Below are 15,212 nucleotides of genomic sequence, written 5' to 3'. Positions count from 1 at the left end.
GAAACCCTGTCTCTACTGAAAATACAAAAATTAGTCGGGCATGGTGGCGGATGCCTGTAATCCCAGCTACTCGGGAGGCTGAGGCAGGAGAATCACTTGAACCCAGGAGGCAGAGGTTGCAGTGAGACAAGATTGCGCCATTGCACTCCAGCCTGGTGACAGAGCAAAACTCTGTCTCGATTAAAAAAAAAAAAAAAAAAAAAAAGTGAGGCCCTTATCTGTGGGAGCTGAGCACTCAGAGACTTTCTGCTTTTCCCTTTCATGTCTCCAGAAGAAGCACAGCGTGCTGATGTCTGTGATTGCTGGGGAGGCTGTCGCGTCCGTGAGGACCCTGGACGACAAACAGGTGCTGCAGCAGTGCATGGCCACGCTCCGGGAGCTGTTCAAGGAGCAGGTGAGAGAGAGAAAGCCCTCCCTGAAAGGGGCAAGCCATGCTTGCTATCCCGAGTGGATGTGGAAGCCCAGGCAGCCAGCGTCACTGAGAATCACGGGAAGGAAGGCAGAGGCCACAGTCTTAACTTTCTTTCACAGTCCCACTGCCCACCTCAGCACTGAGATTAGTCTGTGAGGGCTGTCATCACAGAGCACCACAGACTGGCTGCCTTAGACAACAAAACATTCCTCACAGTTCTGGAGGCTGGAAGCCTGAGATCAAGGTGTCGGCAGGGTTGGTTTCTCCTAGGTCCTCTCTGCTTGGCTGGTAGATGCCATCTTCTCCCCGTGTCCTCTCATGGGCTTCCCTCTGTGGGTGTCTGTGTCCTCATCTCCTCTTCTTATGAGGACACCAATCAGATTAGATTAAGGCTCACCCTGGCGACCTCACTGTAAAGTAATTACCGGTTGGAGACCCTGTCACGAAATACAGTCACATTCTGAGGGTTAGGGTGTCCACGTAGGAATTTGAGGGGGACACGATTCTGCCTGTAACAGTGCCCTGTACCCTTTTTTACACAGTTGTCTTCCTTTTTTTCTTCTCACATCATACACACTTCCCCACCCCTTTTTTTTTTTGGAAGGATATAAAAGGCTCAGTATTTTCTACATGAATTCTATATTTACTGAAGCCCTAGAAGCTTTGACTACAGCTTTCCTTTTAAGAGGAGCCTTGTCCAGCTTTTTTTAATACCCCACACATGCAGACAGTCTCTTCTCCAAGGAGCTCAGGGCACTTTGTTTGCCAGTGTACTAAATCTCACCGTCTCTGGAGAGTTGTAAATGGCCATGGCCTATGTCTTTTCAAATAAAGGAGCAGAAATATAAGTGAAATGACTCAAAAGTTACATAAATTAAAGAGAAAAGGGCATTCAGATATGTTGCTTTTTTTATTTCATTTTAATTTATTTATTTTTGAGACGGAGTCTCACTCTTTCACCCTGGCTGGATTGCAGTGGCGCAATCTTGGTTCACGGCAAACCTCCGCCGCCTGGGTTCAAGCGATTCTCCTGCCTCAGCCTCCCGAGTAGGCTGGGATTATGGGCGTGCTCCACCACACCTGGCTAATTTTTGTATGTTTTATTTTGTATTTTTAGCATTTTTAGTAGAGACAGGGTTTCACCATGTTTGCCTGACTGGTCTCGAACTCCTGACCTCAAGTGATTGGCCTACCTCGGCCTCCCAAAGTGCTGGGATTACAGGCGTGAGCCACTGTGTGGCCGGCCTTGTTGCTAATTTATATGAGAGGATCTATCTAGTGATTCAGTCCCTTGGTTGGAGTTTTTGTTCAAAAGTTTGTTTTTTACATTAGTTGTTTGGAACTTAGCATACCATTTCTATAGAAATATTATTCATGGTGATGCTTGTCGGAGGCCAGTTGACAAATTACAGTCATTCTCTCTTACTCGAGGCTTTGCTTTCGTGGTTTCAGTTACTGTGGTCAACCAAGGTCTGAAAATATTTGATGGAAAATTCCAGAAATAGATTCCTAAGTTTTCAGTCATGCACCGTTCTGAAGAGCATGTCGAGTACCTCCACACTGTAGATGTTGCCTGCCCTTTAGTCACTCAAGGGTCATCTGTTATCAGAGCCATGTTCACATAACCTTTTATTTCAGTATAGCGTTATAATTTTTCTATTATTATTGTCATTAATCTGTACCTAATGTATAAATGAAACTTTATCATAAGTATGAAGAGGAAAAAACATAGTGTGTATAGTATTGGTCCTGTCCATGGTTTCAGGCATCCACTGCGGGTCGTGGAACATATTCCTGACAGAGAAGAGGGGACTGCTATATTTTAAATTGAGTGAATGTGAAACATACCCTGGTATCACTGTTTTGTGGAGAACCCTGTTGAGAATTCCATCCTGTGATCCTGAGACTCCACCTTTCCCTTTTCTTCTTGGGCCAGAGACTCCTTTCTGCTGCCACACGATGGAAAAGGGAAGGCCCAAACTCTTAGCCATGGGTGATAGCCCCCAGTGGAGGGCGTGTGTGTCCCAGGCAGAAGAAGGAGGTATAGAAGTGAGGGAATTGTGTGTGGGGGGGGCAGGAGAGAGAGGATAATATGCAGATACTGGCCTGGGTAGATTTAAAGGCAGCAGGAAGAACATCTTGAGAACTACTGTTTCAGAATGACACAGGAATGGGCAGGGGGCAAAATGTGTGAGTTGGGTTGCACCATGTCTGCGTCCTTTCTTGATTCTACTTCAGCATTCCTTTCTATTGGACACAGGAGGTCCCAGATCCCACAAAGTATTTTGTCACCCGGTGGAGCACAGACCCATGGATCCAGATGGCATACAGTTTTGTGAAGACAGGTGGAAGTGGGGAGGCCTACGATATCATTGCTGAAGACATTCAGGGAACCATCTTTTTTGCTGGTGAGGTATGGATCTTGATTCCAAACCCAATTACTTGTATTTTGATTTCTTTTTCATCTCAAATGATATCTGCCCAGAGTTCAAAAACCAATTCAAATACTGTCAAAAGTCTTATGACCACAGACAGCAGAAGCCTTCTCACCGTCCTCTTCTTGCTCCCAGAGGCAGCCGTTTTTAACCTTCCAGCTATTCCTTCTGGACTTCACTTCATATTTTGAAAGTGTTTATATTGCATCTCTCTTTCTTTTTCGTTTTTTTTTGAGACAGGGCCTCGCTCTGTGGCTCAGACTGGAGTGTAGTGGTGCCATCCCAGCTCACTGCAGCCCCAAACTCCCAGGCGACGCTCCCACCTCAGCCTCCCAAGTAGCTGGGACTGCAGGCATGTGCCACCAAGCCTGGCTAGTTTTTAAAAAAAATTTTTTGTAGAGACGGGGTCTGTGGTGTTGCCCAGGCTGGCCTCAAACCCGTGGCCTTAAGCAGCCCTCCCACCTCAGCCTCCCAGTGTTAGCATTACAGGTGTGAGCCACCATGCCTGGCCTATGATGTCATCTTCTGATTTAACATTACACAGACATTACTGACTGCCTCCCTATTGGGTTAAAGACTTAGCCTGTTTAGTGTCTGCACCATTTGCTCAACATGGTTATTTTACACTTTTCATTAAATTGGTGTCAGTATTTATTTACGTGGCTGTGTATATGTTGTTTACTGCTGAGCCAAGGAGGTGTCCATTGATACCTTCTTACAGTTTTATCTTTTCTTGGTAGTTACAATGGCTCCTTTGGTCATTAGCTTAATTCCTTTGTACCTCTCCCCATGTCTCCTGTACCCTGCGTTTGTCTCTAATTTACAGTTGACACTGTCTGAGCTGGCCTGCTAGCTCCAGTCCCTGAAATGTCCCCTTCCTGAGTCCTCTTTCCTCTGCTCTGGTCCACACTGGTTGACCTCTGAGATTACTGCAGAGCATCCTCCTGGGTCTATTTTATTTTATTGAGACAGAGTCTCGCTCTGTCACCTAGGCTGGTGCAATCTTGGCTCACTGCAAGCTCTGCCTCCCGGGTTCACGCCATTCTCCTGCCTCAGCCTCCTGAGTAGCTGGGACTACAGGCGCCCGCCACCACGCCCAGCTAATTTTTTTTATTTTTAGTAGAAACGGGGTTTCACTGTGTTAGCCAGGATGGTCTCGATCTCCTGACCTCATGATCTGCCCGCCTCTGCCTCCCAAAGTGCTGGGATTACAGGCGTGTGAGCCACTGCGCCCGGCCTGGGTCTCTCTTTTTTAAAATCACTCTTCAGCACTGGGCCTTTATTTCCAAGATCCCTTTCTTGATTTACTTCTGTTGAAAAATGTTTTGCTATTCTGATTTCTGATCCTTTTACTTCATTTTCTTATTTATCTGCTCAAATAAAGATGAGTTTTCTCTTTCTAGAGATTCTGTTCCGTATCTTGGAACTTTTGAATTGACCATCTGATTTTCCTCTTTACTATTATTCATCTCTTTCTCTACTTTTGGGGGAGATTTTAAAATCGTCCAACTCTCTAATTGACTTTTAAAATTTTGGCTTTTACTTTATGAGCACTTTCTTGTTTGCAGAGTGTTCCTTTTTGGTAGCATCCTCTTGTTATAACTTGTTTCTAAGGTATTAAAGCTTTGGATGTTTTTGCTTTTCTGCTCCCTCCCTCCCTGGTTTCCTCAGAGTCTCAGAGTTCCTATTTTGTGTGCTGTAGTCTTTGCCTGCTACATGCTAAATCCCTGATCCGTCACTGTCGGCTTAGATTTGAGCGAGGCATTTAAAAAAAAATCTCTGTGAAAGCTCCAGCAAGCTTATCAACCAATGGCCGGATTCCCAAACATCACTGTCTGTCTGGGAACAGTTAGTTTCCTGTGTGGTGGAAGCTCAGCCCTGGGCACTGGAAGCTTCATTGTCAGTTATGAAGGCTTCATTTCACTTCATCCCCATTTTATTTGGTGCTTCCCCCTGATCTCTAAGTCACATCTCTGAGGAGCTGCAGCCGGTCAAGTGGGGAATCTGGTGAGGGACGTATTAATAATTGTTCTCTATAGTCTTTAAGCCAATCCTGTTTTTACCCCTTGCTAACCTCTGCCTCCATGGTTCCTCATACTTCCAATGACTGCGATTTTCTAAGAATTCTTTGGGATGAATTGGTTTGCTTTTTGTTGTTAAAACCCCTGCCCCCAACCCCAAACTTAAAATGAATTGTTACCACTCTTTCACCTGTGTTCCTACTTTGTCTAATATGGTTTGGAAGTACACATCTCATTGTTTCATCTAAAATATAGTTAATGTTTTTGTTTACAAAAGTATAACATCGGCCAGGTGTGATGGCTCACGCCTGTAATCCCACCACATTGGGAGGCTGTCAGGTGGATCACCTGAGGCCAGGAGTTTGAGAACAGCCTGGCCAACATGGTGAAACCCCGTTGCTACTAACAATACAAAAATTAGCCGGGCATGGTGGCGGGCGCCTGAAGTCCCAGCTACTCAGGAGCTGAGGCAGGAGAATCGCTTGAACCTGGGAGGCGGAGGTTGCAGTGAGCCAAGATCACACCACTGCACTCCAGCCTGGGAGACAGACTCTTTCAAAACAAAACACAATAATGACATCTGAAAACCAGATGATTTTGATGACTCCTTGGCCTATGAAGACCTTACTCTGTGGAAAGGGGATAAAGGCTGCATGCCAGACAACAAATGCCAGCAGCTTCTGAGAGAGCTGTTTCAGGCTGCTGTGCCTTAGGGTTATGAACATGGCCTAGATGGCGTCTTGCTTTCCTTTGCTGCTTTGATGCAATTATTATCTTGCCTTTTTCTTTTTTTTGAGATGGAGTCTCGCTCTGTCGCACAGGCTGGAGTGCAGTGGCGCCAACCTCTGCGTCCTGGGTTCGAGCGATTCTGCCTCAGCTGATGTGCGCCACTATGCCCGGCTCATTTTTGTATTTCTTTAGTAGAGATAGGGTTTCATCATGTTGGTCAGGCTGGTCTCAAACTCCTGACCTCAGGTGATCTGCCTGCCTCGGCCTCCCAGTGTTGGGATTACATGCATGAGCCACCGTGCCCAGCCTACCTCGCCTTCCTCTAAAAACCTATTTCTGAGGCTTCTTTCCCTCACTGCCACTTTCTCCCCGTGACTAGTCACTGTATACCTGCTGACGTAATCACTCCCCCATTCACTGAAGCCTTTGGCCCCTGGATGTTTTAACTTCACCTCTACATTTCTTATCCTCCATTTTCTGTGGTCTGTTCGGCTCCTCTTCAGCTACCCTTTTCCACAGCCACATCTCAGACCTTGTCATAATTACTTAAATCACCAATTCAGGGTTCCTCCTATCCTGTCCTCCCCTATCCTCCTGGTTCGCTTATTCTGTTCCCACCCCAGCCATTCCTTGAGTGAGGTTCTCCTATCATTGAGTCGTTTTACTTCCTCCCAATCCAACAGCCCTCACTCACATTTTGTCTTTTTCTTACTGAACTTATGGTCCCTGGTCTAGCCTTTGAGTAACTTAATTCTCTACCCATTTTTTCTACCTATCTAGCAAAACTCTATCTGCAGCTTGGCTGAATTGCCTTTCATCTTTTGTACTTGTTTCGCCTGTGATTGTACCAGCTACATTACTTGTCTGATGGGAGGGGCTGTGTCTTAATTATTCTTAACTCTAGTACCTGTCACATACAGATACTTAGTATTTTAAAGAGTGCTGCATAGTACTTCAAGATAGCATACACAATGAGTGAATCTGACAGTGCATGGCCAGATAACCAGAAAAGTTCCAGTGTTATACGATGGGGGAGTGTGAATATGAGCGCATAGGAGTGGCACAAATCTTTGTTAGACCGGATAAAGTCTAAGCTTGTTTTACCTTTTGATATCGACTCAATTCTTTATGCATGATCTCCAATTATGTAATTATGTTTTACAGGCAACAAACAGGCATTTTCCACAAACTGTTACAGGAGCATATTTGAGTGGCGTTCGAGAAGCAAGCAAGATTGCAGCATTTTAAGAATTCGGTGGACCCAGCTTTCTTCTGTACCCCAGATGGGGACAATTTGAATCACATATTAAACCTCAGTTTTATAAGATGGGAAAAAACCCTCTCTACATAGCAAAACTGAAATGTTTCTAAGATGATATGATAATGTAAACCTATTTCATCACTCTGAAAGCACTGACCCCAAAAATCCTTCTAAGCACTTAGATTTAATTGCATTTTCCATAGGTTCAACTACTGCTGAAAGTCTGGATTTCAGAATAAAGCAGAATATAAGTTTCAGTTGAGGCCGTGGATATGATTGTTCCATGGCTTGAAGTTCCCTTTAGATTTCACATTTTGTATGGCTGATCAATTTTCATACACTGAGAAACCAAGTCAATCAAGCAGGAATCATTTAAAAACCAGATAAAGCCATGTTTTCTTCTGTGACAATTTATCAATATCTTTACCAATGAGCCTTAATATTTTTTATATAGCTCCAATATTGAGCTTTTACTTAAAATTTAGATAGAACTTTTTTTGGATACAGCGCAAACTCCAGTTGACAGTAAAATAAAGCTTCTAGGTATTTTATATTGTACATATTTCCTCCCATTGGGTGTTCAAAAGAAATTTAAATTCAAGTATCTTTTGTGATAAAATGTTTTAGATTTGTGCACCCATTGGCAAAACAGTCAAGTTTTCAGATAGGTATTGATCATTGAGAATGGAGCACCGATAGTGTGGGCTTCACACTATAGACACAGAATATAGTTTTTTCTTAAAGCCAAATTTGGGTGATAGGACACTTTATCCTTAATTTTGGCAACCACTAGCAAAAAAACCTGTCAGAATAATTTAATCAAAGCCCCTCTCCACTTCTTTTATTTAAAAGAACTGATTCAATTGCTAGAAATATTTTTGCAGACTTTTCTTTACAGTATTCCATAGGCAGGTCCACTGGAAAACTGCAGAAAAATGTGAGCTCTCCTGGTAAATAGTATACATTTTATAAGCCATATTTTAAAGGCCTAAGAACATGGCAAGTATTCACTTTTCTTTTTTAAAAAATGCTCAGAAAACAGTTTAATAATATCTCCTTCTAAAATAAACACTGGTTTCAGGGTCTTCAGGATGCCTATTTCGCCAAGAAACTTCAGTATACAGGTTAGAAATATGCTTTTGTTTTTGAACAATAATTATATTGGTTTGCTTTAAAAAAAGGGAGTAAATGTGACTTTAAAGAGACTTCAAAATATTGAGTATTTAAAAAATTAAAAGTAGGTCAGTTTATAACGAGTAAATACCTAACACACAAAGAATGTGCAGTGAACCTCGGGCATTTAAGACACATCCCCCCCCCCCGCCCCTCCAAAGTATGGTCCAAAAACAAGCTAACAGCTGTATATCTCAAGACAACTCTGATACTTAGGTTATTTGTTGAGACTCATTGGTACTGACTGGCAAGTATTCTGCTTTAAATTATCATGTATTAAAATGTGTAGACAGCATGTGTTTTAAAGTGATAAATGTAAAATGTTAAGTTTGAAATGGTTAACAGTAAATTATTATGTTAGTTTCTAGGCACTTGAACTGTGCTACAAGTAGGGGAAAGCCTACTTTAAAGTATGGTAAATGTGTGTTTTAAAGTTCCTATCAAGTGACATACTTCATTTGATTTTTTGTTTAAGGAGCCGTGGAACTTTTTTCTTGCGTTACTTTGGATATGTTTTTTCAATGCCATCTGAAGATTTTGTAATTGAGTAGCAGTAAATATACAAATTTACAATGTTCTAACTACAGTTCAAGAATAGCTGGTTGTGTAAAACTACTTAATAAAAAACTAGACTTTCAAATGTACTTTGTACTGTAGTGGTGATACATCCATTTAATAAGTGTGCACGCTCATCAAGAACTTTCATACAGAACAGCTCCATTTCCTCACTTCCAGATACACTATGCGTCATTACTTATCTTTATAGTAAATGGTCAGAAAATTAACCGTAATTATTGTTTTGTGAAGTCACTCCAAGAAAATGCTCCATTATCACAAGAGTGCTTCAAATTGTATAGGGCTGAATCAATTTAAAAATCCCCTTTCAGAATTATTCACCATAGGGAAGGAAATGCTATATAACCTATAAGACATCAAATGCAAGAGACAAAACACCATGGCTGGATTTAGATTAATTTTACTTGACCAAAAAATGCGTTTATAAGCAACAAATTTAAATATTTAAAATCAAAGGGCCAATTATTAGGTCTCATTTTAGTTGCTATTTTGTTCACTTCTATTTACCTTTCCTAGTGTCTGTAGTCAACGTATCAAACAAGGTCAAACCTGTGCAAAATATACCTGTTAACATTCAACATTATATGTTCGTGTTCTATGATGCAAAGGTATTTTTCAACACTTAATTGGTACATCAAATGTGTCATTCTGTCATAAAGCCCAGTTATGCTTTTAAATTTCGATTTAATAAAACTGATTTAAGACAGCTAAATTGAAAGGGACAAAAATTTTAGTCCATTCATTGCAGTGGTCTCATTATGTTGATCATCTAGAATCAACACTGATTAGACAAACTTTAAAAGCCCCAGAGCCCCAACTCCAGGAGAACTACATTTCTTTAATGGTTAAAAGTGTATTATTTTTGAGACACTTTGGTCAGCGAGATCCACGATTACTTGCCACATTATATTCTGGCATTGATTAATCTGGTACTTTAATCGTAATCATGGAAGGTGGCCTAGGTTTCCGGGTAAAATATCAGCATTTTATTATGGGCAAAAGCAGTTAATAAAATTGCGGTTCATTTACTATAAGCCAATGTGGCTTGTACTTAATCCCACCCTTTCCCAAAGGTTTTGAAGCTTTTGACTATTGGTTGGATTTTTGTTTCTGTCCTTAATATAAAACGTACCTACAGGACACTTTTACAGCAGTTAATACTAATAAAATTACAAATTGATGACCTTTCGGAGCCAAAGCCAGGATAACTGTCTGTTCCTTCATGTTCCATCCACTGGAGCTTGACTTTCCCTGCTCCATCATACTTGTCTGGGGCCTGAAACACTGACATTCAGTCACAACTGTACAAGATACCCTTACCTATTGTGGAGGCTTTAAAAAGTGGTCTGGCCACAAAAGCAAATAAAAAAACTTTACTATACAACAAATTGGTTTTTTAAGAAATACAAAAATAACATCTGTCACTTCTGTCATGCTATACAATCTGACATATTATACACATGCAGGAGAAAAGGTTCCAATTCAAGTCATCTTGGAAACTATAGCTTGTAATATTTTTAATATGATGGGACACACTGCTGCTGATTTTCACACTGACAGGAGATGTGCTATTTCAAAATATTTCATATACTAAATACTGCCAATTCTCTGTGTGTATAAAATTTTCCCAGTCATAGTTTTTGTTCTACTTGGATTAAAAGTATGCCTTAAGCAAGCTATATAGCCGCACACTACAAAACCACGACAGTTCAAGAATCTGATGACCTTATAAAATTCAAACCCAAAATGTACAAATACAACTATAAAAGCAAGGCAACAATTAATGCCATGCAAGCGGATTTGTAAACTAAAAATGCGCATAGAATGCAACTTTAAAATAGCAAACTCAACATTCACTTACACTTAAGTAAGATAAAAGGTCAGCAGTAAGTTCTAATGTTGCTTAACAAGGATTTAGAAAAGGAAATACATTCTCTTTGCTGGTATAATGGTATAAATCAGATCTTTGAATCTATGGGAACGAGTCATCTTCTCTGTCCTCTATCTCAAGAAATTAGCTGTAATGAAAGAGAAACATTTTGCCATAAATCATAAACCTTTATCCCATTTTTTCCACATCTGTTTTACTATTTTGTCCTTCAAAAACCAGTTGAGCTCAATACAGAATTACAGCTACCTGCTGATCTTCCCCTCACCCTTGCCTGGTAGACAGGAACCTAAGTATTTCTGAGAGCAACTTTGAGATGCCCAGCTACCCAGGTACACCAGGAGGCCACATCATAATCTGAGTTCAGGTCTTATCACTAACTGTTCAAACTTTAATTTTAAGCTTTAAAGTGGGAATGAGAAGAAATACACTTCCCTATTATGAAGAAATGTGAGAATCAAATGTATTTAGTGACATGAATATTTTGAAAAATATGGGGTATTTTATGTAATTACTTTTGTCATATATCTAAAGTCAAACTTGAAAGATTGAAATATTTACCTCTTTTACAGTTGTTTTATGAAATCTTTTCTTTCAGTTAAATCATAAGTAGGATAATTTTCATAGACCTATGTATAGTGAAAAGGAAAAATAATGTTAAAAGCAGATTTTAATATCCAGTAATATTGTCTTGAATAAAACCAGGAAATCTGCTACATGCAAATAGCCACAACCATCCCAACAGTACTCTGGTTCACCCATATGGAACTGTATTCCAAATGAGTATTTTAATAATATTGTATATGATGTGGAAAACTAGCGTGCAAACATTCTCAGTGCGTTCAGGCTGAGAGTTTGGGATGAATTAACAATAAACAAGCCACATGTGATGTATCACGCCTGTAATTCCAACATTCTGGGAAACCTAGGTGGGAAGATCGCTTGAGCCCAGGAATTCGAAACCAGCCTCAGGCAACCTGGCGAGATCTTGTGTCTACAAAAAATTAAAAAATTAGTCAGGCATGGTGATGCATGCCTGTAGTCCCAGCTACTGAGGAGGCTGAGGCAGGAGGATGGCTTGGGCCCAGAAGGTTGAGGTTGTAGTGAGCTGTGTTAGTGTCACTGCATTCCAGCCTGGACCACAGAACAAGAAGACCCTGTCTCAAAAACAAAAAACCCCAACAATCATGGGTAAAGAAAACCCATCTAGATAGATTTCAGATAAGTGAACTCAGTTCTTTAAACATTGGCAAGTCATTCGCTAAGTGTCTTTTAGAGAAAGCTTTCTTCTCCAACCCTTGTTATCATCCAACACCCTACCTACGATTCCACAACCTGAAACACGATGAACTGCTTCCTCTACTCCACTGCTCAGTCCCTCCCTAAAGTTAAATCCTAAGACCCAGGTGGTCTCAAGAGTCCTCTACTACTAAAATTTGACTCTAAATTTCTCCCTTTTGTCAATTTTCTCAGTCCTATTATACTTGCTGCTTGATTCAAGTCCTGACTATAAGCTCACAGTAAAGCCTGGCAGGCTTTACTTCCGCTGTATAGTTCACGGTCAGCAACTTTTTCTGTAAAGGGCTAGATGGTACAAATAGTTTCAACTCTGCCAGTCAGTTTCTACTCAACTATGCGTTGTAGTGGCAATGCTGCCATAGACAACAGTTAAATGAGTAGATGTGGCTGTATTACAATAAAATTTTGTTTACAAAACCAGGTGACAAAGATAGTATGGTTTGGTCCACAGGCTATAGTATGCCAACCCTCTAAAATATGGTCGATCATTTAAATTACTCTAATTGTTTGCCCGGGAGGTTCCAAGATGGCCGAATAGGAACAGCTCCAGTCTACAGCTCCTAGCGTGAGCGACACAGAAGATGGGTGATTTCTGCATTTCCAACTGAGGTACTGAGTTCATCTCATTGGGGCTTGTCAGACAGTGGATGCAGGGCAGTGGATGCAGCCTACGCAGCATGAGCCGAAGCAGGGCGAGGCACTGCCTCACCCAGGAAGCGCAAGGGGTCAGGGAATTCCCTTTCCCAGCCAAGGGAAACCGTGACACACAACACCTAGAAAATCGGGTCACTCCCAACCTAATACTGTGCTTTTCCAACAGTCTTAGCAAATGGCACACCAGGAGATTATATCCTGTGCCTGGCTTGGAGGGTCCCACGCCCACACAGCCTTGCTCATTGCTAGCACAGTAGTCATAAGATCTAACTGCAAGGCAGCAGTGAGGCTGGGGGAGGGAGGCACCCACCATTGCTGAGGCTTGAGTAGGTAAACAAAGCCGCCAGGAAGCTCAAAATGGGTGGAGCCCACCACAGCTCAAGGAGGCCTGCCTGCCTCTGTAGATTCCACCTCTGGGGGCAGGGCATAGCTGAAAGAAAGGCAGCAGAAACTTCTGCAGACTTAAATGTCCCTGTGTGACAGCTTAGAAGAGAAGTTCTCCCAGTACAGAGTTTGAAATCTGAGAATGGACAGACTGCCTCCTCAAATACCCCCGAGTAGCCTAACTGGGAGGCACTTGCCAGTAGGGTCTGACTGACACCTCACATGGCCTGGTGCCCCTCTGAGACAGAGCTTCCAGAGGAAAGATCAGGCAGCAACATTTGCTGTTCTGCAATATTCGCTGTTCTGCAGCCTCCGCTGGTGATACCCAGGCAAACAGGGTCTGGAGGGGACCTCCAGAAAACTCCAACAGACCTGCAGCTGAGGGTCCTGACTGTTAGAAGGAAAACTAAGGAACAGAAAGGACATCCACACCAAAATCCCGTCTGTATGTCACTATCATCAAAGACCAAAGGTAGATAAAACCACAAGATGGGGAGAAACCAGAGCAGAAAAGCTGAAAATTCTAAAAATCAGAGCGGCACTTCTCCAAAGGAACGCAGCTCCTCGCCAGCAATGGAACAAAGCTGGACGGAGAATGACTTTGATGAGTTGAGAGAAGAAGGTTTCAGATGATCAAACTTCTCCGAGCTAAAGGAGGAAGTTCGAACCCATCACAAAGAAGCTAAACACCTTGAAAAAAGATTAGACAAATGGCTAACTAGAATACTAGTGTAGAGAAGTCCTTAAATGACCTGATGGAGCTGAAACCATGGCACAAGAACTACGGGATGTGTGCACAAGCTTCAGTAGCTGATTTGACCAACTGGAAGAAAGGGTATCAGTGATGGAAGATCAAATGAATGAAATGAAGCGAGAAGAGAAATTTAGAGAAAAAAAGAGTAAAACGAAACTAACAAAGCCTCCAAGAAATATAGAACTATGTGAAAAGACCAAATTTACATCTGATTGGTGTACCTGAAAGTGACGAGGAGAATGGAACCAAGTTGGAAAACACTCTTCAGGATATTATGAACTTCCCCAACCTAGCAAGGCAGGCCAACATTCAAAAATTCAGGAAATACAGAGAACACTACAAAGATACTCCTCGAGAACAGCAACTCCAAGACACATAATTGTCAGATTCACCAAAGTTGAAATGAAGGAAAAAATGTTAAGGGCAGCCAGAGAGAAAGGTCAGGTTATCCACAAAGGGAAGCCCATCAGACTAACAGTGGATTTCTCAGCAGAAACTCTACAAGCCAGAAGAGAGTGGGGGCCAATATTCACCATTCTTAAAGAAAAGAATTTCTAACCCAGAATTTCATATCCAGTCAAACTAAGCTTCGTAAGTGAAGGAGAAATAAAATCCTTCACAGACAAGCAAATGCTGAGAGATTTTGTCACCACCAGGCCTGCCTTACAAGAGCTCCCGAAGGCAGCACTAAACATGGAAAGGAACAACGGTACCAGCCACTGCAAAAATATGCCAAACTGTAAAGACCATCCATGCTAGGAAGAAACTGCATCAACTAACGAGCAAAATAACCAGCTAACATCTTAATGACAGGATCAATTTCACAGATAACAATATTAACCTTAAATGTAAATGGGCTAAATGCTCCAATTAAAAGACGCAGGCTGGCAAATCAAGACCCACCAGTGTGCTGTATTCAGAAGACCCATCTCATGCGCAGAGACACACATAGGCTCAAAATAAAAGGATGGAGGAAGATCTACCAAGCAAATGGAAAACAAAAAAAAGCAGGGGTTGCAAGCCTAGCCTTTTATAAAACAGACTTTAAATGAACAAAGATCAAAAGAGACAAAGAAGGCCATTACATAATGGTAAAGGGATCAATTCAACAAGAAGAGCTAACTATCCTAAATATACATACACCCAAAACAGGAGCATCTAGATTCATAAAGCAAGTCCTTAGAAACCTACAAAGAGACTTAGACTCCCACACAGTAATAATGGGAGATTTTAACACCCCACTGTCAACATTAGACAGATCCACGAGACAGAAAGCTAACAAGGATATCCAGGAATTGAACTCAGCTCTGCACCAAGTGGACTTAGTAGACATCTACAGAACTCTCCACCCCAAATCAACAGAATATACATTCTTCTCGCCACCACATCACACTTATTCCAAAACTGACCACATAGTTGGAAGTAAAGCACTCCTCAGGAAATGTAAAAGAACAGAAATTGTAACCAACTGTCTCTCAGACCATAGTGCAATCAAACTAGAACTCAGGATTAAGAAACTCAATCAAAACCGCTCAACTACATGGAAACTGAACAATCTGCTCCTGAATGACTACTGGGTACATAACGAAATGAAGGCAGAAATAAAGATGTTCTTTGAAACCAATG

The 15,212-nt window shown here is 41.6% G+C and overlaps 2 protein-coding genes across 3 annotated transcripts in view; one reads left to right on the top strand and one right to left on the bottom strand.

Moving 5' to 3' along the window:
• KDM1B (lysine demethylase 1B) overlaps positions 1 to 8,675 on the top strand; it is a 77,343-nt gene extending 68,668 nt beyond the window's left edge. For both annotated transcript variants that reach the window (XM_017874257.1, XM_017874256.1), the window contains exons 20-22: positions 272 to 394; positions 2,673 to 2,825; positions 6,762 to 8,675. In XM_017874257.1, the coding sequence (XP_017729746.1) occupies positions 272 to 394; positions 2,673 to 2,825; positions 6,762 to 6,845 (360 nt within the window). In that variant the 3' untranslated portion in view covers positions 6,846 to 8,675. The remainder of the gene's footprint in view (positions 1 to 271; positions 395 to 2,672; positions 2,826 to 6,761) is intronic.
• A 1,813-nt stretch (positions 8,676 to 10,488) lies between these two features.
• Positions 10,489 to 15,212, bottom strand: part of DEK (DEK proto-oncogene) — a 39,053-nt gene continuing 34,329 nt past the window's right edge. Inside the window, 2 exon segments of the mRNA XM_017874255.1 lie at positions 10,489 to 10,625; positions 11,057 to 11,124. Coding sequence (XP_017729744.1) covers positions 11,062 to 11,124 — 63 coding nt within the window. The 3' untranslated portion in view covers positions 10,489 to 10,625; positions 11,057 to 11,061.

This window comes from Rhinopithecus bieti, unplaced genomic scaffold, assembly GCF_001698545.2.
Source record: "Rhinopithecus bieti isolate Rb0 unplaced genomic scaffold, ASM169854v2 scaffold_8309, whole genome shotgun sequence".
Taxonomy (NCBI): Eukaryota; Metazoa; Chordata; class Mammalia; order Primates; family Cercopithecidae; genus Rhinopithecus; species Rhinopithecus bieti.
The sequence above is the reverse complement of the archived record's forward strand: the minus strand, read 5'-3'. Positions and strand labels throughout refer to the sequence as shown.